Genomic DNA, 25918 nt, shown 5'->3' with positions numbered 1-25918 from the left:
AGAGGAGTTTTGGGGGGTGACAGTGTGGTGGTTGTTGTACTGTTCATGGATATTATGTTTTGGCTAATCATAAGAGTTCTTTTGAATTATTTGCCTACGCTATTTTTCATTCTTCAATTCTTCAGCATCAAATTAAATCTAAAAAAGCTATTTGAAACTATCAACTGAACTAGATGTCATTCTTTTTCTCGACATTGTTATTGCACTTCGATTGTAGCATAATATTGATGTAGCTATGCTTCTCTCTCTCTCTCTCTCTCTCTCTCTCTCTCTCTGATGTAACATAATATTTATGCCCTGAATTTGCTTGATCCTCGCAAAAGTTGGTTTATTATTCCATCATAACTTTTGCAAAAGCAATGCTTTGCGTACAAACAAATTATGTAGAATTTTATAGAACATGATGTGGTCAAGTGCTCCATGTACCATATAAATATTCACAGGAACATGGGATGGCAGAATGGACAATAATAGAACCTCCACAGTGAAAGTATGAAAATTTCAATTATTTTGGATTTATTTGGAATTTTTCAATTGTATCTTGCAAATTAAGGTTGCATTAACAAAATTTTCAATAAGAATTGTTTCTTTTATGTTCCATGATGAGAATTGCATTATAGAGCTGAAGATGTAATAACTAGTAATCATATTTGTATTGGTATCCCCATACATGTATATTCCTAACCATAGATTGAAAATATCTATAGGAGAAACTACTGACTGGAATAAAATCCGAATAGTAAAAGAGCTACAAAATATTCAGTATGAGGACTTATTTTTTCCATATGTTTGACAATGCAGAAACACTTGGCCTTGGAACCTGGTATCCTGAAACTGGAATGCACTTGACAAGCCAACCAATCGGCCATGACAGAGCTGCAATGCCAATGCAAGCACCCCATTGCCCCCAATCCAGCCTCTCGGTACTGGCAAACTTCTTCAGAAATTCCACCATCACCAGTTGAAGAACTATGGTAATACCGATTATCACTATGAACAGCTTGTTCTTGAGTAACCCCTTAAATATGTTCTTCTTCTCCATTTTCCTTGCATTAAACTCATTGAAGACTTGGCAAAGAACAAAAGTGTTGAAGATAAGGGTGTTCTTAGCCTTTTCATTTACACCAAAGATGGATCTTCCCTTAAACTGCAGAGTCAGCAAGATGGTGATCTGATACAGGGCCTGAGCAATGAGGTTTCTCCACATGACTCTGGTTATGAGTGGCTCTGTTCGACCCACAGGTTTCTTTTCCATGAGATCGTTAGTTGGTTGTTCAGTGGCCAAAGCTAAAGCCCCCAATGTATCCATTATGAGGTTCACCCACAGTAACTGGACTGCACTCAATGGAACCTTACCAGATGATACAGCAGCAACAAAGTTGATAACAAGCGCAGCAGCATTGACTGTCAGTTGGAACTGAAGGAACTTCTGAATATTGTTATACACACCCCTGCCCCACCTCAGAACTGTCACCACAGAGGTGAAGTTATCATCTAAGATGACAATATCTGAGCTCTCCTTTGCAACTTCAGTGCCTTGGATCCCCATTGAAAGCCCAATATCTGCTTCCTTTAGCGCCGGTGCATCATTCGTGCCATCTCCTGTGACTGCAACCACGTGGCCTTTCTGCTTCAGGCACTGTACCATCAGAAGCTTGTCAAATGGTGACGATCTTGCCATTACGCGAATCTTATCAATCTTTTCCATCCTCTCATCGGGTAAGTAACTTCTGAATTGTACTCCTTCTACTACTGCCTCATTCTCCAAATCCTCATCTGGTTTGAGTATTCCACATTCAGCAGCTATGGCTCTTGCTGTGTGCACATTGTCACCAGTTATCATCTTAATGTTCACTCCAGCGGCTCTGCAAGCGTCTACTGCTGTCTTGACTCCTGGCCTGCATGGATCCTTTAAACCCACAAGACCCAACAATGTCAGTCCACTTTCTTCAATCTTCTCAGGAACCCGACCATCCTCGTCTTCAAGCATTCTGTGGGCAAAGGCAATGCACCGCAGGCTTTTGGAAGCCATGTTCTGAATTATTGACTGAACATGCATTCTTTCTTCATCGTTTATGGCTCTCACCGTCCCAGTTTTATCAGAATAAGTTGAGCACATGGCGAGGATCATCTCAGCAGCTCCTTTCCAGTGGGTTTGAATGGTCTTTTTGTCGTTCCTCCTCATCAAAACACCGCTTCTCTTTTTCTGCGAATTGAAGGTTTGTACATGGATTATCTCACAGCCTTGCTTCACTTCATCAATATTCATACCCAAATCAAACACGGCCCAAGAAAGTATTGCTTTCTCAGTTGGGCTACCAGAAATCTCGGGTAGGGCTGAAGAATTTGGCTTACATACACTGCCAGTTGTGTTTAAACCAACAGCCTCTTGGAGTAATTGGAGACTGGTAGGTGCTATCTCTGAGAGATTCTCTTCTGTCATTGCTTCTGTACCAAGCCAGAACTCTGTAACCTTCATCTGGTTCAAAGTAAGAGTGCCTGTTTTGTCTGTGCAGATTGTTGTGGCTGACCCCATAGTCTCGCAAGCAGAGAGTTTTCGGACCAAAGCATTGTCACTCATCATTTTCTTCATTGAATAAGCTAGTGTCAAAGTAACAGCCAGAGGCAGACCTTCAGGAATTGCCACCACAACGATCGTGATTGCTGCAGCCACAATACCCAGAACACCATTCATCACATCATCAAACTTGGTCTTGCTGCCACTGAATTCTCTGTTTCCGCTGTCATCTGTGGTGTTTCCTGTGAAATAACGAATCAGAGAAACCACAAGAACAAGTAGAGCCACCGCCAAACCAACCTTCCCGATGTATGAAGTCAGCTTGTTGAGGCGTGTTTGCAAAGGTGTCTGCTCATCCAAATCACGGCTTATTGAGCTCATCATCTCGCCCCATGCTGTGTTCATGCCCACAGAGGTCACAAGCATTAAACCAAACCCGTCCGTCACCTTTGTGCCAGATAACAGAAAGGGATTGTTTCTGTCATTGATCTCAATGTGGTCGCTCTCCCCGGTCATGCTAGACTCGTCCACCTTCAAAGAATGCCCTTCCAAGAACAACCCATCTGCCGGAACCTGATCGCCAATCTTTAAACACACAAGATCACCAACCACAATATCAAAGATTGATGTAGGATGGCGCTGTCCATCTCTCACAACTTCCACATGTATATCACCACTCTTTGAGGAAAGCTTTGCAAACTGTCTTGACTGCTTAAAGTTGGACACAGCAGAGACAACAACGACCAAAAAGACAGCAAAAATAATGCTACCACCATCATACCACCCATCTTTTAAGCCATGCTGTTTAATCCCAAACCCTAGGGAGAGAATTGCACATACCAGAAGTATTATGATTGTGGTGTCCTTGAATGCTTCAAGCACAAAACTCAGAAAGCCTTTTGCAGGTGGCTTCTTAAACACATTGGCACCAAAAACATTCTTTCTGTGCATAAGATCAGCCTCAGTGCCGCTAACACCATCCTTCACATCAGTCTCAAGAATTGCAGCCAATTCTTGAACCCCTTCAAGTTGATTCAAAAGTTCAAGATTCTTTTCCTTCACCAAATCAGTAAGCGTTTTCTGATCAGTGTTGAGAAGAGGAAGGTGTTTCTTCTCGCATGCATGGTCTTCATTGTCGGGTTGCACGTCAATGGCCACGTAAGAGTGGGAGCGCAGTAACGAGGCATTCTTGTTATGCAGTAGTACTTTCTTGGAAAGTGAAGCAAGAGCCCTGGTGAAGTATATGGCTGTCAAAGCCAGCCGCCACCTCCGCTTGTGGGGTTTCGGCAGCACTGGGATGTCATCTTCTTGAGGACCAGCGATGGCTGGTTCTCCAAGTTTTCGAAACCTCAGAGACATGTCGAACAATGGAAATCAATTAAGAGCAAGTTGAATATTGATCGAACACAGAAAATCAATGGAATCAAGGCAAAAGTTGAGTACTACAGTAGTGGAGGGTTTAGTGAGTATGAATGGTTGTGGAAGACATGTATGTAGGGGGGGTGTTTATATATAGGAGATAGACGACCTTTCCATGGCGTGCATGAAGAGGGAAGGAAAATCACTGAAGCTTTCTCTGTTTTGTTTTTAAATTTGTCGACACTGTGGTTCTCTCTTAATTACCCAAAATCGACCTACCCTTTTCCTCTGAGGCTCCCCCATATCTAAGTTACTGTTGCCCAAAAAGATTTACCTTCTGCTTGTTCCTGGAAACTCTTGAACACTTTCGTTGGACTTTCTTTTAAACCTTTATTTAGTAACTGATTCAAGAAGAAGAAAAAAGGAAAGAGCTATGAATGTCTGCTGAATTTTATATAAAATAACAACACTCAATTTTGACTCTTCAATTACCAGTCAAATTACTTCAACAATAAATGTTATGTCGTCACCAACGAATAGGGTTTTCCTTCTTCTTCTTCACTCTATTTTACTTGGAGTGAAGGTTTTCCTTTTACTTGGAGTGAAGGTTTTCCTTATACATCCAAACGGGTCTCTCAAGCAATTATTTCTCTTTTATTAAAGAATGGAAATCGCCATGAAATTTCTATATGATCATCTTTTAGATTCTTTTACAATGAAACTTTGACTATACGTAATTTATGTGAGATGCTTATATCATGTCATGATGGTAATGTTATCGGTCTAGTCAATGATATAATGTCATGTGTTGATATTTTATAATAAAACAATAAATTATTACTTTCTACTACATTTCCAATTTTAGAGCGAATACTTGACCAATAAGTTTTGGTAAAAATATGTACGTGTCATAGAGGAGAACGAAGATGAAACCCTTCTCAACCATATTAACACGTCTTTTAATTTCCCAAATTAATGCAAAACAAAAACATGGAGAAGATCGTGTTTTAAACCAAAAATGGAATAAGGTTGAACAAATTAACGTAGCATATCAATTGGTCAAATCTCGAGTCTTGAATTTGAATGTGGAAAACTGGAGTTCATCTCCATCAGCATTGCGACGTAGGAGAATGAATATTGCGCGCAATGTGGAAAAATTGTTAGTCTAAAGCAAAAATTGTTACCTTTCGGTTTACATTGAAAAAGTCACAAATTGCTTTTGGTAGTCTGTTCATGCCACGCCTTAAAGGCCCATTGCCACAACATGCATTTTAAAATTAACCTTCCAAATTAAGGATTTGAGTTTTCTTGGTAGAGGGTAAACAACATCATATCGCAACGTGGCTATCATATTTGATGAGAAAAGTTTAGTTATTTAAGTTGTATAGAAATATAATGGAGAGTGTGAAGAGCATTTTTCTTTTATTTATTTAGATTAACAAGGAGTTTTCTAATTCTCTTTTTTCCTTTATTTTTATATAAATTGAAAAATTGGCTTTCAAGCTAGCCAACATTTATATATATATATATATATCATAACATGGAGAACTAAACCCTAGGGGAAAAAATAGAAATAGAAATCGTTTAATTTTGCAGGTCATGACTCATGACCCAGGTACGCAATACTGTATTATGTCTGGTTTAATTACCATAATACTGATTATTAATATTACTATTGGCCATTTATATATCAACAAGATCACAAGGCGTACGCATAACTAATCAAACCATGATTGATCAAAAAGATAACATCATTCTGACAAACTCTTCAAAATTGACTAAGCCATCACCATCCAAATCAGCTTCTCTGATCATTTGCTCTACTTCTTCATCTGTCAATCTTTCACCTAGATTAATCATTACATGCCTCAACTGCATCCACAATTAATTACACCAAATTAGTATTCACCTCAAACAATTCAAATAAATTAAAATTTTGTTCTCCGTATATGAATTTCTAGAAGCATATAAATTAATTATTGATAAGGCTAATTCTTTAATTAAAGGTGTGGTTTGTTTGGTATATATAAATATATGAGTGGTGGAATATATATATACTTTCAACCGTGCGTCCGTACGTCTTTCTTGACACATATATTTAATAAGTTAGTATATATGAGACTCCACAATAATTATTGAATACTTTAAGTAAAAAAATAATTATTATTATTGAATTTCGTTGATTCATTCTGTCACAGCTAGCAGCCTAGCCCAATGTATAGTTTTTTCAATTCACATGCAATATTTGAAGCAAAGTCAAAATGAATTCAAAAAAATTTAATTTTTTGTAAGAATTTCATTTATGTGCGTGATGAAGAAATAGAAGTCAACCTCATTAGGTGAAATGTAGCCATCCTGATCCTTGTCAAACACTTTGAAAGCTTCCTTCAATTCGTCATCAGCATCATTTTCCTATTTTTAAAGATGGCCACACACGTTTAATTAGTACAGGTTATAATTAATTAGTAATTAGGGTAACATGCAAGCAAAAAAATGAACCAACAAGTGTCCATTTTATAAATTAAAATTAGTATCGAAATATAAAAATTAGAGAAAAATTTACAAACATGACACATACTTTGATGATTGTTTTATTTCAGGACAGTTTCAGATACCTTACTTTGGGGCCGATTAGTTGGAGTTGTAGAGATCCGATTTGGGTGATCTTCATATGGTTGTAAAGAGGAGATGCATATTTTTAAACCCAATAATTTTTCTGAATTTTGTGGAGTTTTGATGGATCCAAGGTCGAGCCAAAATTGAAATAAAAATTGAAAAAAATATGGTCTTTAATTAACATAAAATGAAAGTATATATCTTTCATTAACACAAAGTAAAATTAATATACTGAAATGAATCAATTATTAAAATATGTATCATGTTTGTAAATTTTTCTAAAAAAATTATAATTAGTTAATTGAGCGACCACGCATGTACCTTCATTTTCCTGGCCATGAGATTCAAGAACTCCCCAAACTCTATGGTACCGTTCCCATCAACATCAGCTTCGCTTATCATGTTCTGCAATTCTTCTTCAGTTGGATTTTGATCCAACGACTTGATCGCAGTCCCCAGTTCTTCCATGGTGATGCACCCTACATACATACAACAACAAATTAACTACTTACTAATTAACCAAATTCAATTAATTATACATCATTTCAATAGAAATCCATCATATTTTTCTTATTTATTCTCCTTGCTATCTGTACGTGTTTTCTTTCATTTCTTGAATGCTAGCTCTTCATTTTCACAATAAGCTTACCCTTGTATATATGACAAGGGACACTTCTACAAAAACAAGGCAAACTCTCTAATTTCTCTATATATATATGTGTATGTATGAATAGATTTAAAAAGAAAAATGGAAAAAATTAAGAGAAATTAAATACTTACCATCTCCATCTTTGTCAAAGAGACAGAAAGCTTCCTGAAACTCAGCAATATGTTCTTCAGTTAGGACCTCTCCCATGCTGTGTTTCAAATATAATGAATCTTTTACTAATTTCGAAATTGATCGACCACGTACACTTTTAATTCGCACCTACGCTGATCGATCGATAAGAGCCTAGCAGCTAAGCTCTCTCTCTCTCTCTCTCTCTCTCTCTCTCTCTCTCTCTCTCTCTCTCTCTCTCTCTCTATATATATATATATATATGTACACCGGCCTGAATGAGATCGACCCAAGTCCCAACTGTCTGCTTTGGCTGTATATATAATATCTTAATTAATTAATGTTCACATGTAGCTACGTACTTAAGTAAGGGCTACGAATTTGCAGGAATATAGATTTGGTAAAACTTGTCCTTAATTTCCTCAAGTTATAATAATAATTAATATGGTTTGGAGATTGTCATTTCTATTCTACTTCGATTCATAATTAATAATTAATTATAACAGAAAGTGACATTCTATTATCATAATGTTTAGTCATCATTAGTCCTTTTCTAATTATTTTGTTTTTAGTCAGTGGACACTATATTCATGGTAAAAATGTTTGTGCATGTATTCTAAATAATTAATTATTAACGAAATTTCTAGAAATTGGATTCAAAGTCGTGTACTGGGGAAGCTAGAATCAATTATAATCATAACGATGCTGATGTCGTCAATATTCTGCATTTCCACCTTGGTGACCATGACTCTTGAATCTTGAAATAAAACGTTTTCAAATGACATATATGCACGCACTAGCTGCATGTGTCTTATATATGTTATATATTATACATTTTCTTCCTTAAAAAAAATCCTTTTTTATTAGAGAATTCACTTAAAACTTCTCAAGGGAAATATAACTACACTTGGTGAATATTGTGGCGCTATAGTATCAGATTGGATCTATTAGATGAATTGATAGGCTGCTGAATAAGTGTTTCATCGACTAAATCTAGCCAATTGCTTAATTAATAATGAGGATGAACGTTTCATTAATTTTTGAAGATAAATATTACGATTAATTAAATGGTAATATATAATAGCATGCTTTCGTTTCAATTATGTTTCAATGCGTGTATACGACCAACAACAAGGACGGGAAGTACGTTTCAAAATTGAATTAAATTAAATTAAAACGTCATTGATGGGGCAATTAATATATTTGGACTTACGGTTTTCTCTTCAACATCTTCCTTTTTCATACAAATTAATATGTATGGATGCTTAATTTGCCCATCGTTTTCAACCTTGTACTTATTGCCATCAATATTTAATAAACACGTACGTTCAACAATATCATAAACATATAATATACTTTAATATATATCTACATAAGTGAATATATAACTGTGTATGTCTTTCTAGGTACCATACATATATATGCATAAAATTAATATTCAGCTGAAGAAGTATTTCCACGGCCAAAAATATATTCAACTGAAAATGAAGTTGTTTTACTTTTGTGTCCACCTGCAGCGACTGCATGTATACTTAATTATGCTGATCAAAGCAGCTCATGGAACGGTTAAATTCATGCATCCATATATTTCAACAATTCATGCGCAACGATTTTGACCAACGACTTTTCTATAATATATTAATATGTATCATTTTTCATGCATATACGGTACATTTGACACACACACACACGCATATACGGTACATTCGACACACACACATATATATATATATTAGAGGACTTAGATTTTGATGATAAATGTGGTTTCATACATATATAAAATGTATAGTATTGTTCACATACTTGTGAATGAGATGAGACATTTATTAGTGAGGTTAATCGTGCATGCCACATGCATAATACGATCTCTAATAATATACTAATGTGGATCGATAATATACACAATTGCCTCATTCAAAACTTTTTCTCCTCTAAAATTTGAAGTGCAATATATTTTTTATCTATAAAAAAAATAATTCCAAAATTTTCATATATTATTTGCCACATTAATCATTTTGTTTTATTGAATATGATAATTTTATTAAAACTATAAAGGAGTTACAAATTCAAAAGCCAACTCACATGGAACCGATCAAGATTTAGAAACTTCACCAATTGATCGCGTTCGTCATAGAACCACAATGCAAAGCATGTTGAGTGAGCAAATGAAATAGCCTATTTTAATGCTAAATTCCCTTACAAAAAATACGAGTCACATATTGACAAACTGAACTAGAAAATAAATTTCAGTCACTTAGCTTCATCCATATATAAGATGTAATCTGGTGCCAAATCTTCACCTAGCATCTGAAAGACTGAAACAAAACAAAATTCTTCATTTATTATTATTTTTTAAAATCCAATAAAAAAAAAAAAAAAAAAAAAACAGAGTATTTGGTATTTTTGTAATTTCCCTGAAATCGGGGTGCCAAAGCAAAAGTTACATTTTCCGAAATCAAAGCAAAGACGGAGACAGTCAGACAGAGACACAAAACCAAGTAAGGAACCAACAGCTACGAGACCAGTTCAATTCCAAGTCCACTGCGTAAACAGTAAACTCCCTCATCTCTCTCTCTCTCTCTTTAATCTGAACACAGAAAATGTCGGACAGAGCCTGGTTAACGGTCCTCGACGGGACCCACCTGAGAGCCATCGACGACCTCTCTCTTCCCGACGCTGACGTCACCACCCTCACCGGAGCTCAGGTCCTCGACCTCGCCGACTCCAAAGCCTCTTCGTCTCTCTTCGGCCTCTCGCTGCCTCAGAGCCTCAAGTCCTCTGCTTTGAGACGCATCAATCTCCCAGACGACGACGTTTACCGTCGTACGGAGCTCGATCGCGAGCAGGCTTTGAAGGCGATCAAGGACTACATCACCGCGATCGCCGATGAATTAAAAGGTGTTGCATTCGCATACATACATATGTATTTTATATCACATACATTGCATGATACAACTGAAAATGAGCTTTGAAGAAGCTTAGAGACTATTATGAATGTGTATGCGTGTGTATATGTGTGTGGATTTTGACATGTATGAGAACTTTTTTGCTTTGTTTGGTTGCTGAGAAACTGAGGGAAGGGATTGAGAAGAAAATAAATCGAAAAGCTTGATTCTTGAATGTATTATATATGTGATTTTGAATCAAAGAAAGTGAGGATCGGTAATAGATGGAGCACTAAAACCGATTGAAGAAAGGTGTAATTTTTAGCATGAAAGGTTGTTTGACTTTGAGGCTGTTTGATAGCGAGAAACGTGGGATAGTTAACTTTCTTTTTTTCATTGTGTATGTGCATTTTATTTTCATCTCATGATTGGTTGATTATACTGTTGATTACTATTATGATGAATTGAAATTAATACATGGTTATACTCAAATTTGGTGTATAGATGATCCACTTGTCATATCTGTCTTGGATGGATACACTCTTCGACAGTTTTTAGAGGATGAGGATGACTTTGCAATGCTAGCAGAGAATCTATTCACTGATCTAGATGAAGAAGATAAAGGAAAGATCAACAAGAGTGAGATCCGGAATGGTCTCATCCGCATGGGAGTTGAGATGGGTGTTCCTCCCATTTCAGGTTAATTTTGAATTCATTGCTTTGGCTGTTGATTCTAGGATTATTCAAATATATATGGTTGTGTTATTTTTTTATGAGTAGTGGATTCTGCAGACACTAATTCAACTTTTCTTGTATTTGGTTCTCTAAACATTTCTCATATGTTTCAATTAGTCAAAGACTGCACTTTTTTGGGTCCATGGGAGGCCTGTTTGGCCTGTAGGAATGTATCTGCCTAGCTGGAATTACTCTATCTATATAAGAGTTGCAAAAGGATTGAATTTAGACCAGATTATCTTGATCCTTATGACTCAGATCTGTAAACTGACTTAATCCATTTATTTTGAACACATGGTTACGCTTTCTATCATCCTCTTTGTCTGGTATACTTGTTGTTGACAATGATCGCCTTCTCATACGTTAGTGTTGTTGTATCCTTACTTCCCTAGTGCTAAGTGTATCCATTTTATTATGTGGACTTTGAGACTTTGCATGAAAGAATGTGCAAAGTTCCTGGAAGAGCTAGAATAAGCTTATTTTGGATTTTGAATACCATAGACCGTTATCACTCTAAATTGTCATATCAGAGGAGTGAGGAGGCAAATCCTTTAAGCTTAGTGCCCTAGATATTTCAGGGGAAACTTACTTGATTATTTATCACCCTCGGATATTTTGTGCTTGGGCTCTAAACAACATTCCTAAGGCATTGGGTATTTTCATGTTGAATGCAAGGTCCTAGATGTTAATACACAGTGGCTGCCTGGAGGTGCCTTTTTGTCATGTTAATCTTCCTCTTTAGTGTAAAATTTATGACATGTATTTTTCAGGCTACCTGTAAAGGTAAGTTCATTCTTAGAATCTTAGGCATATGGTGTGCATCCCATAGTCTGGACCTACCATGGAATTTCAGAGATACTGCACATCCATCTAGCGTGCATGACTGATAGTTCCAGTACTGGTCTTCCACCATTGGGTCAAACTGGTAGAGTAAGACAAGAACTGATATTACTCATGAACCTAGCATATTCACCAACGTTGTCTCATCTCATTTGCCTCAACTTTTTTTATACAAGTCTTAATTCCTTAAGAGTACAATTCATATTTTGTGTTTTACAAATCAAGAATTATTACAAGTTTCACTCTTATAATGAAATAACTTTTGTCTGTTGCATTATTAAGTTGTGCATATTTTGAGTGATTTTAACAGCTAACATCCACCTGTCTGAATGTTTGCTCTTGGCACATTATCTCTAAGTGCGTATGCTAGATCATTTGCTAACAAGCATTATATATATGCACTATGTATGACAATAGAGTTCCAGGATTGCTATTCTTCAAGTGCACTTCTGGAATGATATTGGTATTTTCCTACCTTGTTGGTTGTAGTCTTCCTTTTAACCTTGTTGGTTAAAATCAAGCTTGGTGTTTCTTTATTTTAATTCTGGAAATTGTGATGATTGTGTTGCCAAGTTTCTATACATGGTTCAAAGATTTATATCAGATGTACAATTGTGAGATCTAGCAAGTCATGAACTTGGTAATCCAGTCTGTACAATTTATCAATTGTCTATTCCATATTTTCAATGTTTTAGTTTTATCATTGTCTTTGCCCTGGTTCCATGCATATGGGACCAATCCCATCAACTTTCATCTTCCATTATTTTCTATTATGTATTGTGTCTCTTATTAAACCTAATTTCTTAGTTTTATAAAGTTGATAATTTACAAGGTGCAATTTAACAGAATTTCCTCCGCTAAGTGATATCTTGACAAAACACGAAGCTGATGGGGAAGAAGAACTGGGCCAAGCACAATTTGCTGAATTACTCCAGCTTGTCCTACAAGAACTAGCAGAGGCCTTGGCAAAAAAGAATGTTGTTTTTATCCAGAACATGAAGATTGTCGATGGTTCTAAGCTGAGAGAGGTAGTTCATTTCCCCCATCTTTTATTTTAGTGCTTCTATGAACTATTTTTAATTCAGTTGAAGACCCCTAAATGAATCTTTAGAGAAAGGAATAACAAGTGTTCTCGACGCTGTATTGACATAACATACTATCTTGAGCTGCTTATATTGCTAGTCCTGTTCTTCCGTAATCCTTACCCTTGATCATAGTGGCAAATTTAGTATTGAAATATATAAACTTCCTGTGTTATTTTAAAAGCAAGACTGTACATTGAAATTTATTTTGATGGAAAAAACTTGACAATGCATATAATTAGAGAATTAATGTGTACACATTTTAAAGAATGAGTAGATTATGCTGTCATTCTAAAATAACTTTGGAAGTTCACAAAAACTCGAAGAATTATTTGCACTATCTGGACATTAATGAAAAACTCTGAGATTATAGAGCAGGTTTAATTTTGTATGAGATCATAGAGCAGGTTTAATTTTCTTATGCTCAGTTTTTAATTGAGGGATAAATACTTAGTTAACTTGACTCTTAGAATGATAAAGTTTAATTATGCACTTACCTAAAAGTTGCGGTCCCCGTTTTTACCCTTGTTATTTAGAGAAGTAAAAGAAATTTGCTTAACATTGGTAACCAGGCTGACCTAGCATTTCGATCCACTGTGGATTATGCTAGTCCATGATCGAGTCAATGAAATTCATAGTTTTTCTTGATGGAAATTTGAGTATGTGGTGGGATCTTTTTTGGTTTTGGAAGTTCAATATTTTTAGTCACTGTTGGCACAAGCCTAGATTTATGTTATGTGAATTCTTTTGTACAAAGTCTGAAAACCCACACTATGCAGGTTTTGGCTGATGAGAAGCAATTGAACAATTTGGTAGAGAAGATTTTGCAAGACAAGCATCATGGAAAGGATGGTTTGGATAGTGAAGAAGTAATCAGGAGTTTTCTTGAAAAGAGTGGGCTAGAGTTGGGCTTACCACCATCCAAAGCCAACGAGGCAGTGGCTCTTTTGTATGATGCAGTGTTTACTGATTTAGGGGAAGATGAGAGTGCTAAGGAAGTAGATAAAGATAAATTTGGAAATCTTGTGAAGGCGGTCCTCGAGAAATTGGCAGAGCAGCTGGAAGCGAACCCTGTTTTTCATGACAGTGATCACTGAGAAAGAGACAAGTTGATATCCTGTATATCAAAGTCTCAATTGGCAGAGATTCTTGTTTGTGCAGATCCCTCTCGAATTCCTATTCACCTGTCCCAATCCATACAGCCAAATACGAACAAAATTACATTGTAATATCATCATTGCCTTGTAGCATGGTTTAACTTGAATTTTCAGTACTTTGAGTGCCTCAAGGACTCCATTATAAAAGTATACAAAGCAGAAACAAAAGCCTCTGTGTATCAGATCGCTTTCGAGTTTCACCGCATTGTGTTCATTGCTTTTATTACTGTTTGACATTAGAATTTGGAATTGGAAACAAAGAGCTTTGGCAATAAAGGACTTTTACGCATCACACATGATGCACATGTGACCGACACCACTGCTTATCGGCTTTCCGTAAAAGTTGCTACGGAAAGAAGCACAGCCGCATGTCAAATTGCTAAGATATATTCTGTCGACCCAAACCAGCCAAATGCTACAAGTCATTTTCCATTGCGATGGGCATGAGGTGAAAAGGATGGTACTTTTTTGGATCTCTTGTGCCTCCACGTAACAAGATGGGATCCCCTTGTTTTCTTGGTGAACCTAAACCCTAATAAATCCAGCCACATCACCATCTGCAATTTTTGGCCATTGAATCCACCCTCCAAACCTAAGTCTATCACGTAGTCATATCTTTCACAATCTACAAATTGCCACATTGAATAAATGACCACATTTATTAAGCTTCAAAGACACCCTAATACCTTGTTCAATGGTCTGAAGCTGTAATTTTTACAGCAAGTGACCCCGAGCTCACTGTAACTTCTCAGACAAAGACAGGTCAAGATGCATATATAATACCAAAAAGATTAAAAGTTCCAAATTCCGCCAGCTTGTAGGTTGTAAAAACTAAAAAGACAATAATACCCAGCATAAAGGAGTATCAGATCTTACTTCTTAGTATCAATGGTTTTTGAATATTCTTAGAGAATATCCATTGCAAGTAAAGGAGCAGCTAATCGCGGCCCAAAAATTCCATTTGAGAAAATTGATAGTTCATAGACGTCATGGGCATTTGGATTTTAAAATTTTGAAAAAGCACAGATAAGATCATGACAGTTTGTCAACTTATAATAGGGACCGCAAATAAGAGCTCAGAAAAAGGGCTCTAATCTTTCCACCTCAGTATGCAATCTGTCATGAAGCTCAGCTGAGCATACATATCTGCCCACACACAGGAATAAAACTGAAAAAACTTGCAATCAACACCATGAAACATTCTCAGTAAAACTAGCAGGGGTCGTTTTTTTGCAAACATAATACAGCAGAAATCTTTCCACCTCAGTATGCAATCTGTCATGAAGCTCAGCTGAGCATACATATCTGCCCACACAGGAATAAAACTGAAAAAACTTGCAATCAACACCATGAAACATTCTCAGTAAAACTACAGATTGCACATCTTATTCAGACCATGCAACGCCTTATAAAATTTAGACATACAGATTGCAAATGGCACGGCTATTAAAAGCAGCTGATCTCAATATTCGGGAGAGGTCATGAGATGACCTCAAACCAAAATTTAATCTTACAAAAGGAAATAGGAGACACACCTCATAACTGAACAATGCTTCAGATGGGGAAACAAATTACAACTTAAAGGCGATCCTAGGGCAACAAATTGCTCTAAAAGGCTAGATATACAATGGGGAATAAAAGGTTCCCGACTTATTGTCCATACACATAGATATTTTATTGTGTGCCGCAATATCATAACCAAATCTACTAAATAGTGGCCTTTCAAGTGCAGATACAAGACCTATCTGTCTTCAAACCCTTCATTCTTTGCCATCAGCAGCACGTAGCGAACCAAGTTGGACTGGGGCTTGGGTTCCCACCACCTTAGATGACCCATAAACTGACAGGTCAGCACCTTGTGCCTTCTCTTTCTCAATCTGTTCCTTGATCCAGAAGTATGTAATTCTCAGCCCATCCTATAGCCAAAAAATGTGAATTCAAATTATTCCACAAATAGGGAGCAAAGTCAACAAAATAAGGTGTCAAATCATTTTTGGTTCATAAATAATCCACTAGTGAGTCTGGTTAGAATAACCTCAAACTTCAAAACAAACTTGGTGGTGTTAAGAAAATGCAGAATGGGTACATTAGAGATCTCATTCTATTTTTACCTTCAACCTCATGGTAGGAGCCCAGCCAAGTTTCTCTTTGATCAGTGTGTTGTCTGAGTTACGGCCACGGACACCCTCTGGCCCTGGAATGTGCTGGATAGGTAGCTTCTTGCCCTCAAAGCTAAGAACTATCTCAGCCATCTCATTCATGCTAACCATCTCATCACTTCCAATATTCACTGGCTCACGGAAGTCTGACTTCGTCAACCTGATCATGATAGTTGATAATAAAATGGAAAATTCATGAAAGTGAGAATGCAAAACACAGTATATACTTGATAAAAGTCGGCCCAACAAAAACAGATAGTGAAAGTTGCTACATCAGGGCCAGGTTAATCTACTATTTTAAAGCTTTGAACCACAAAAGGAAGTGTGGGTTTCAGCAAGAAAAGTTTTGAAGCAAAAAAAGTTAAAAAATAAGGAAGCGCTTACCGAAGTACACCTTCTACACATTCATCAATAAAGGTGAAGGATCGGGTCTGAAGTCCATCTCCCCACATCTCAAACTTATCAGTAGAAGTGAGTGTCTTTCTGCAAAAAGCAGCAGGAGCCTTCTCCCTCCCACCTATACAACAGATACGAGGAAGCAACAAAATTAGGCTACATGGCAATAAAATCATGGATACATGCTAGCTATCATTGCAATTAAGAGGTTACCTTTCCATGTTCCGAAAGGACCATAAATGTTGTGGAACCTTCCAATACGACACTCAATTCCAAAGTCCTTGGTGTAGTGCTTGCACAACTCCTCAGTCGCAAGCTTCTCTAAACCATAAGCATCTTGAGGCTACAAATGAAGGTGGAAAGACTAAATTCATTAAATGCGTTCAAAACTAGAATCCAAATCATAACCAAATAGTAACCTACCTCTGCAGGCCAGGCATCAGACTCCTTCAAGCTCACATTGGTTTCCAGCTGCTTAAACTCGGGATAAATACAAGCACTAGAAGCATAGAAAAATCTGCAGAAACCCAGACGTCAGATATAGAGAAATGTTATCTATCATTTGAGTATGTCTTCAAAGCTGATAAACAACTTCAAGGTAAAAGGTCCCAATTTTCAACTCAAACATTATGAATTCACAGACCTTAACCAAAATGTACTAAGATTTCAAACTCAAGGATAAAATGTACTAAGTTGAAGACAGCAAACCTCTTCACTCCATTGATCCTAGCAGCTTCAAGCATGTTGAAGCTAATCATGGTATTATTATAAAAAATGACAGAATGGTTGGACTGAATGAAGCCCATCCCACCCATATCAGCAGCAAGATTGAACACATGGTCAACATCCTTAGTCACTTTCAAGCAATTATCCATGACCCTGAGGTCGACAAGATGAAATTCATGGCAGAACATGTCTTCGGTCATGTGCTCATTCTTCTTCCAATCAGAAGCAATAATGTAATGACCCTCATTCTTCAATCGCCGGGCAATGTGAGAGGCAATAAAGCCACCTGCCCCAGTAATGGAAATTCGGAGCTTTTCTGAAGGCCAATAAGGTTCCCTCTCAAGGTTCTCATAGGTATATGCACCATAGTCAGTTCCACCGGTACTTCCCATTCTGCAAGATTAGATTCATCGGAAAAGATGAAGACTTTAGTATTACACTTTTAAAGCATTTACGGATCAATTTACTAGCTTTGATAAACAAGCTCAAAAAAAAAGTTGATACCACTAACATATCACAATTGGTAAAAACAAATAAATAACGATATAAATGAAAAGGAACCCCAACTCAAGTAACATGCATGAATAGCCATCCCTCCAGGAAAAAAACAATACACAAACGTACAAATTAGGAACACTGAAAGACAGATATTGGATAGAAATTTTAAAATTAAGAAAAAGTTAAACTCTCCTCCCCCTCCCCCCCCCCCCCCCCCAAAAAAAAAAAAAAAAGAATAGGAAAACTGGGAAAAGAGTAAAGTAATGTAACCCAGTAAGTATACTTCAAAAAAAGACATGTAAACAAATAATGTCTTTTCAATAGGCAGGAGCATTATCATCAAATTGTCTGTAAATTAACATGTCAAAAAAGTAATAAACAGGAAATTATAATTGACCAAAAATTTAAAATTACATAATGTATCCAAAGGCAAATACAACAAATTTACATAGAAAAAACAAACATATCTTCAAAATTGCTAAAATAAAGTATCCATCTCAGTGTACAAAAAGGAATGAAATTTTAGCAGACAACCCAAAACAACCCTGCTATAAAACCTACCAGCATATCAAGCAAATAAAAGAAAGTGCTTATTGAATAAGTGTGGCCCCAGAGCCATTATACAAACAATTTTAAAAAACCCATCAAATGTTACAACCTAAATCAGAATACAAATATTAGGAAATTAATATTGGAACCAATATACAGGCAAGGGCCAGAGGGAACAGAGCAAGTGAGACATCCCGGAAACCCAGTTGGGATTTTTACCTGAAAAGAGTAAAGTTTGATCCTTTGAAACTTGAGAAGAAGAAGAAGAATAAGAAGAAGATGCAAGGCAAAATGGGTTCAAAGAGAGGATGTGAGAGGATGTGAATGAGTATGGATTCGGAGCCTGCAACGCTCTGCTATATATAGGACCTTGGGAGTGAGCAAAGAAAACAAGGCCACTCATTTAATTTTATTAGAGTAATCTCACCTTTATATGATTTCAATTTAATATCTTAATTTTAAAAATTTACAAAAAAATACCTCATTTTTTATTTTATGTAAAAAAAATATTTATATTATTTTTTTTGTCAAATAAACTGTTATTTGCTGACGTGATATGAGTATTTTTATCTTTTTTTCTAAATTTAAAAAAGTAATAATATTTTTAAAAGTTCATTGATTTTAACTATTAAATTTCAATAATTTTTTTGTTTATCAAAAGTAAATAGTATTTTAGATTAGCTACTAGTTGAAAAATAATAAAGTATTATAATTTACAAAAATTACATCACATGCCACTACAATAAAAAAATAAAAAAAATATTATATCACAAATATTACATTAATTTATACTATATTGTATTAAAATCAAATCAAATCAATTCAGTCACAACTTAACTGTGACTGTCTTGGTAAATTGAAATGGACAACTCACACCACTATATTATATATTATTTTGAGTAAAAGTATTGTTTTGACCTTTATTTATACAATATTGTAGTATAATTTCTCTAAAAAAAATTCAATTGAGTCACAACTTAACTGTAACTATCTCACAACTTAGATGTGACTGTCGTTCAGTCACAACTAAATTTGAAGTTATGAGCGTTGTACAGTCACAACTAAATGTGAAGTTGAGACTACATTAGCAAATTTTCAAGATAATATAAAAGCCTCAAGAGCAATTTTGTCAAAACTTTATAAATTTTAACTAACACCCATGATATGTGGGCTAAATGACAAAAATATCAAATAAAAAAAGCTCAAATCAAATGGGTTAACATGTTTGTAACCTAATCTAAAAAAATACATTTAAATTTGGTAGTTCAATTGAAATATTATATGGTTTTCATGCTATACCAAAAAATTATTAAGATTTAGTATTTAATCCTAATTTTTTATATTTTTAAAAACTTTTAAATAAAAAAATTTCTTAAAATAAAAACCTTTCCCCCTCCCCCTTCCCCAGCTATGCCCCACATAGAACCACCCCCAACCATCCCCTCCCCTTCTCGCCTCCACCCAGCCCTTCCCCTCCCCTCCCCAGCCAGCCAGCCCGCCCGCCCCAACTCATCCTCCCCATCCCCATCCCCATCCCCATCCCCATCCCCAATATAATCTTCTTCCTACTTATTGATTCATTATTGAGCAGGCCTTACTAAGTGCAATTGTAAAACGTATAAAAGGGTTCATGAAACTGAAGAAAGCCTTAGGTGCTCTTCATGCAACCCTTCCAGATGCAAAATCTGAAGAGCTACAAGCATATGATGATGAATGTGCAATCTATAGGGTTTGCTTATTTTCTTTTATTGTTTTTCATTCAATTTTCTCTTGATTCCCCAAACTAACTGGGAAAATGGCAGGAACCTATGGCTAAGGCTCAAAAAGTACACTGCAGTCACCTTTTGCAGTCATCTTTTCCATCTTGCGTGCTTGAGATCTTGGTATGGTTCATTGAAATGGATATTTTTTAAAGCCATGGGGTCCATGTGTGCCATGTCGACAGATAACAATATTTTTGACATAAAATATAATGGAGGTATGAAATTGACACAAAATAAAAATTAAGATATATTTGTGCAACTTTTTAAAATTGAGGTATTAACTTGAAAATGATGATATAGTTAAAGTACTTACATGTAATTTGTTTTAATATAAAATAAGGGAAGGGAAGGGGATGGTTGGGGGAGTGCTGAGTTAGGTGGGAAGGGGAGGGGATGGCTGGGGCTGGGGCTGGGGATTTGGTTCTGCATGGGGCATGGGGCATGGCTGGGGAAGGGAGAGGGGGAAATGTTTTTATTTTAAGAAAATTTTTTTGTTTTAATTATTTTATTCAAAAGTTTTTAAAAATATTATTATTTTTTAAATTTGAAAATATTATTATTGTTTTAATTATTTTAAGTTGAGATATTAACTTGAAAATGATGATATAGTTAAAGTACTTACATGTAATTTGTTTTAATATAAAATAAGGGAAGCGAAGAGGATGGCTGGGGGAGTGCTGAGTTAGGTGGGAAGGGGAGGGGATGGCTGGGGCTGGGGGTTTGGTTCTGCATGGGGCATGAGGCATGGGGCATGGCTGGGGAAGAGAGAGGGAGAAATATTTTTATTTTAATTATTTTATTCAAAAATTTATTCAAAAATTTTTAAAAATATTATTATTTTTTTAATTTGTAGAAAAAGACAAAAATATGTCAGCATATAATAATTTATTTGACAAAAAAATTAAAAGATGTATTATTTTGACACAAAATAAAAATTGAGGTGCTTTTTTACATGTTTTCAAAATTAAGATATTAAATTAAATAACATATAAAATTGAAGTACTAAATTATAGTTTGCTCTTTTTATTACTATTTTTCATAAATAATTGAGAGCCAGAGACAGAGACACAGAGATACCGTGCAATGCGAAGTTGTTCACAGTACCACTGGTCCACTACTACTCTTATCTCACTTGGTTGCCTACTACGAGTTAAATTCTTGATAATCTTGGGCTGGTATATGGATCCATCCGCGGAAATAGGGCTGTGACTCGATGGGCCCCAGTACTTTTTGAAAGGAGAAAATTCCCAGAAAGAGGAGTGAGAGTGAAAGGCCTGTTTCGTTGGGCCCAAGAGAAATTACTTGGAAAGTCCTCATGTTAGCAGATTTTGGTTTTACCCTAGGTAATTTTTTTTGGTCACTGGTTTTATCTTAGGTAATTAATTAAGTAGATTGCAGTTGTTGAAGGAGTTCGGTTAAACGGACTATAAAATTTGTCTTCCTGTACCTCAGTTTGATCCTCCTCCTCTCGACTAAAAAAAAATTAGGTAATTACCTAACTAAAATGTCTTACTTGGCATAGCATATGGATTAAACTCAAACTCATTGACTCATATGAGTCGTAAGATCTTCAATATATCTGGCGTAATACATTGAACTCTAATAAAAGGTGAGTGAGACTTGTTTCTTTATTAGAATGTAGTACCTCAGGCATATCTTATTCTTTATGATAATTTTTTTAAAATGAAAAAAGCTCATTTGGTATGCTGAAAAAAGTATGATTACACTTTATAAGTTTATTTTCTTACAACGAGAGTCTTGAATTTTTTATTTATTGAAAACCTCTTCAATATGTAAAGAGAAATAACTCTAGACTAACTAGAATACCAGATGGTGAGACTCTCAAATTCATATTCCTCAAACCCTTGTGGGCTTATATATGGCATACCTTTATGGGTCACTGATATTTTTCTAAAAAAATATCTTATTTGAATTCCATTTTCAATAGCTCTTCCACTTGAAAAATTTTGGTGCCTCATGATCATGGGCCGATACTGGGCTAATTGGGCATTGAGCGAGTTTTAATATGGGCCGGATTTTTTCGAAAGAGTAACCAAGAGGTCCGGACCCGGATCCATTACAGAACCACAACCATCCAGGATCCGGAGCGTCTTTATTCTCTTTCTGTCGGGTCTCTCTGTCTTCCTCACTCTGCAGATCTGAAGTCCGAAACACTGAGAAACGCTGCGTTACAGAGTTTTCTTTCATTAATTTCGAGGTACTTCCTTTCTTTGTTATGTTTGTTTGACACTTTCATGCATGTTTGTCGACCCAGTTTAGAGTCTATTATGATTAAGGTCCTAAAATTTGAATAGTCAAAATTGGTGATTGAAAATGTTATAAATTTTGTGTCTTTTTGATGATTAATTTGCATACACAAAGTATATTAGAGATTTATCTGTGCGGAAATTTTGGACACAATCAACAACAATTTCCCTGGTTGCTGAGAGAATAAGGAAAAAAAAAAAAATTAGTAACAATTGTTATTGGTTTTTTTGTTTTTCTTAGATGTTATGCTTTCTTAAGAATGGAAAGGCAGCTCAGCTGAGCTGAAGTTGCTGAGCTAGGCCTCAGTTGGGTAAAGAATTTTGTATCTATGAATCGAAGAAAATGACAATTTAGAGATCTAAATATCTATTTCATTTTTCCTTTCAGCAATCAAAGGCATAGAAAAATGGGTTTGATATCTTTATCATAACTTTATAGTAATTCAGCCTCTCACTACGAACAAGAACTTATTCTCATGTAGATTACAAGAGATCATCGATTTGATTGTGTGGCCTATGATACTATATGGAGTGACCCACATGGGTTATCTACTGCTTAACTTGTAATAGACACATTATATTGATGGGCACTAGGTCTGTACATTGTAAATTACACTATTTGATGTAGTTATTAAGAACGCATATTTGTCCTGATAGTTTTTTCTCCTTGCTGTAGTTGATATCGACTTAAAATGGCTGGCAGAGCTCAAGTCCCCACTAGGAATTCAGCACTCATTGCCATGATTGCTGATGAGGTATGGATAATGTTGTTCTGTAATTGTTTGATTGAATTCAGTTCTTGCATTCTGGATTTGTCTAGTTTTGGTAGGAAGAACTTTTGTTGATTTGCAACATTATAAGAGTAATATTTATGCACATAAAGAGTGATGATAGGGGATCAAAATTATGCCCCTTATGGATTGACTATGTTTAGAAAATTTGTCTGCCCCTGCACACTGTTACATTCAGAACTAGTCTTACTGAAGCATGCCAACCATTGGCCGACCTAATAATTGATAAATCTTGGCATGAGATTATCTCCTGAAATTCGAAAACATAGCTTTCTAAAGCTCCCCTTTATGTAAAACATGTCATCTTGAAGTTATGCACATAAAACAACCTTTACACAGTTTGCCCTTTTTGACCTAAGTATTTCTTCTCCCACCTTTTGTCCCATGCCTTGGAGATTATGTAACTGGCTACATGCTTATTATTTTTTTATCCCACCCATGAAACTCTAGAAGTTGTGGTCCTCAGTCACCTTGTGGTATAAAGGTCAGAAATTTATATTTATACTTATCTTAATGCATTCTTTTTATTTATTTTTTCCTGCTTCCAAAAGAGGTTGATTCTTTGAGTGTTATAAGGGTTCTACTAGTTTATCCATGATATATATGAATCGCATCTTATAAATCTAGAATACCCTCCTGATGAAGTGTTTCTTATCATGTAGGACACTGTAACTGGATTTTTGCTGGCTGGAGTGGGCAATGTAGACTTGCGGAGAAAGACAAATTACCTTATTGTTGATTCAAGTATGTTATGAGCTTTTTGATGCTTGAATGTTGGAACTTCATCCATACTGGTCCTCTGTTTCTATATTTATGCAGATGGGTAGTCAGATGGATGAAAGTGCCATTTAATGAATAATCTATTTATAAAGTGTTATTACCAACTAATCCTGTGGGTAAATGAAAGGGGGACTGGGCAAGGGTAACCAAATTACAAAATTCTAGGAGATGAATTATATGTAGAATCCCTACCAAAAATAATATCTTTTTGTTGAGAAATTGCTCTGTTGTAAGTATCATTGCCAATGCATCCATGGTGAAAGTTGCTCATTTTGATTAGTGAAGCAAAGCATAAAACTTCATTTGGTCGATAAGAATGGTTTTGGGTCAGAGAAGTTAAAATTGGACTGCTGTCATTGTGCTTTCCTTGTATCTCTTTCTTTCTTCCTAATTAGTAGCACAGCGCTTGAAACTAACCTACAACCTGGTCCCTTAAATGAAAATCTAGTTTTCTTTCTTCTTCTTTTTTTTTTTTTTTTTTTTTTTTTTTTCTCTTTGATGTGAGAAACTTAGCTATGATTCATAATAATATTTAAGGCAAGGTTCATTCAATGGTGCTTTTTTTTCCTTTTTAATCTAATAGTATTTGTTTCTGGTTTTCTGCTCAGAAACAACGGTGAAAGCAATTGAAGATGCATTCAAAGAGTTCACCACAAAGGAGGATATTGCAATTGTCTTAATCAGCCAATATGTAAGTTCTTTCTCATACTTTGAAGTTCTTCGACTGTCAGGATTATGGCTTTTCTGGTTTGTAAGGTGATATCCTTAGTGCCCAAGTGGTTGTCAAACTTGTTAGAGTATATACCAAGTTTTTTATGTATTGCAATCTTTATATTTCTTCCAATTTGGTTGTTAGTTCAAGATTATTTTGAAGAGAAATTACCCTTTTCTCTTCTGTTCTTTCCAGGTTGCAAACATGATAAGGTTTCTAGTTGATAGCTACAATAAGCCAATTCCTGCCATCTTGGAAATCCCTTCCAAGGATCATCCTTATGACCCTACTCATGATTCAGTTCTTTCACGAGTGAAGTACCTCTTCTCTTCTGAATCTGTGGCATCAGGAAGGCGTTAATCGCTCACTCTTTCCGTATGTTTCACTCCTCAGGTTCCCAAATAAGTTTTTGCATTTATGCCTTTTGCCGTTATGCACACCCAGTGCTATGTTACTGACTGACTGACTGACTTGCAGTTGGTTGGTATATCTGTGTATTTTAGATTCCTTTTGTGCCTAAACTCTATCTATCAATACCAATGCAAATTAAATGTCATTTCAATTTTATAGAAATAATTACCATGTAAAGGACAACTTCATCCTTAATCTAGTTGATGTGATTCTTTTAGTCCATTGTCTGGTTTTGTTTACGGTATTTTGACTCTGTAAACCTCATATCAACTCCAAATCCAACTCACCCTATGTAGCATTAAAAAGGAAATTAAGATTTCCTTTGCTGGACCCCAAGCACCCTGACCAAGGTAAGATGGGAGGGCCTGTATTTAACTAAATAATGATGATTAATGGATAAGCTTGAAGGAAAACCAAAATTATTTAATTCTAATCCAATGATCAAAGATCCTTCCAATGGACCACCACCCATTTTCACACCATTTTCTTTAACCAATGGACATCGAGAGACAGAGATCAAATTCTGACCTCATAAAATATGTATAATTTGAGCCATATATTAATGTTACCTAATTGAGGCCCAGATTGAAAAAGCACAGGTGAGAGGTCCAGTCTTTGTATTTAATTAATTTTGGGAAAGGTCCAAGGTAAATTAAAGCAAAAAGTTATGGTGGTTGTAGCACCAAGTGGAAGAGACAAATGGGACTTTAAGAGTGCCTTACAAGAGAGAACATATTGGGCCCCGCAGTTTCACGGCCCACAAAAATGTGTGGGCACAGTTTAGTGATTATCCACAATGAGCATCCAATAGGATTTAGAAACAAAATGGCTTCTTTCATTGTTTGATATCGATTTGGAACAACAAGTCGTCTCTTCCTATCAACATGAACAACTGA

General features: G+C 35.8%; 4 protein-coding genes and 1 pseudogene across 4 annotated transcripts; 2 read left to right on the top strand and 3 right to left on the bottom strand.

The window, feature by feature from the left end:
* Positions 1 to 772: 772 nt before the first annotated feature.
* LOC147280820 (putative calcium-transporting ATPase 13, plasma membrane-type pseudogene) lies at positions 773 to 3877 on the bottom strand (annotated as a pseudogene).
* Positions 3878 to 5360: 1483 nt separating this feature from the next.
* Positions 5361 to 7503, bottom strand: LOC147280819 (calmodulin-1-like). Its single transcript, XM_086246000.1, has 4 exons — positions 7274 to 7503; positions 6815 to 6972; positions 6209 to 6289; positions 5361 to 5749 (listed from the first exon to the last, which is right to left on the bottom strand). Exons 1-4 carry the CDS (start codon positions 7347 to 7349, stop codon positions 5615 to 5617), a joined length of 450 nt encoding a protein of 149 aa, XP_086102126.1. The 5' UTR covers positions 7350 to 7503; the 3' UTR covers positions 5361 to 5614.
* A 2284-nt stretch (positions 7504 to 9787) lies between these two features.
* LOC147280818 (calcium-binding EF hand family protein) lies at positions 9788 to 14195 on the top strand. Its single transcript, XM_086245998.1, has 4 exons — positions 9788 to 10169; positions 10661 to 10855; positions 12578 to 12759; positions 13593 to 14195. Exons 1-4 carry the CDS (start codon positions 9872 to 9874, stop codon positions 13908 to 13910), a joined length of 993 nt encoding a protein of 330 aa, XP_086102124.1. The 5' UTR covers positions 9788 to 9871; the 3' UTR covers positions 13911 to 14195.
* Positions 14196 to 15376: 1181 nt separating this feature from the next.
* Positions 15377 to 18676, bottom strand: GME (GDP-D-mannose 3',5'-epimerase). Its single transcript, XM_086247126.1, has 7 exons — positions 18518 to 18676; positions 17234 to 17644; positions 16949 to 17042; positions 16739 to 16868; positions 16514 to 16646; positions 16082 to 16289; positions 15377 to 15886 (listed from the first exon to the last, which is right to left on the bottom strand). Exons 2-7 carry the CDS (start codon positions 17641 to 17643, stop codon positions 15731 to 15733), a joined length of 1131 nt encoding a protein of 376 aa, XP_086103252.1. The 5' UTR covers position 17644; positions 18518 to 18676; the 3' UTR covers positions 15377 to 15730.
* Positions 18677 to 22131: 3455 nt separating this feature from the next.
* LOC147280816 (vacuolar ATPase subunit F family protein) lies at positions 22132 to 25244 on the top strand. The gene is made up of 5 exons (XM_086247532.1): positions 22132 to 22279; positions 23005 to 23083; positions 23782 to 23863; positions 24508 to 24590; positions 24807 to 25244. Exons 2-5 carry the CDS (start codon positions 23021 to 23023, stop codon positions 24969 to 24971), a joined length of 393 nt encoding a protein of 130 aa, XP_086103658.1. The 5' UTR covers positions 22132 to 22279; positions 23005 to 23020; the 3' UTR covers positions 24972 to 25244.
* Positions 25245 to 25918: the final 674 nt, after the last annotated feature.

This window comes from Dryas octopetala, chromosome 6 (genome assembly GCF_963921425.1).
Source record: "Dryas octopetala chromosome 6, drDryOcto1.1, whole genome shotgun sequence".
NCBI lineage: Eukaryota > Viridiplantae > Streptophyta > Magnoliopsida > Rosales > Rosaceae > Dryas > Dryas octopetala.
Note: the sequence above shows the minus strand (reverse complement) of the source record. Positions and strands in the feature narration are given on the sequence as shown.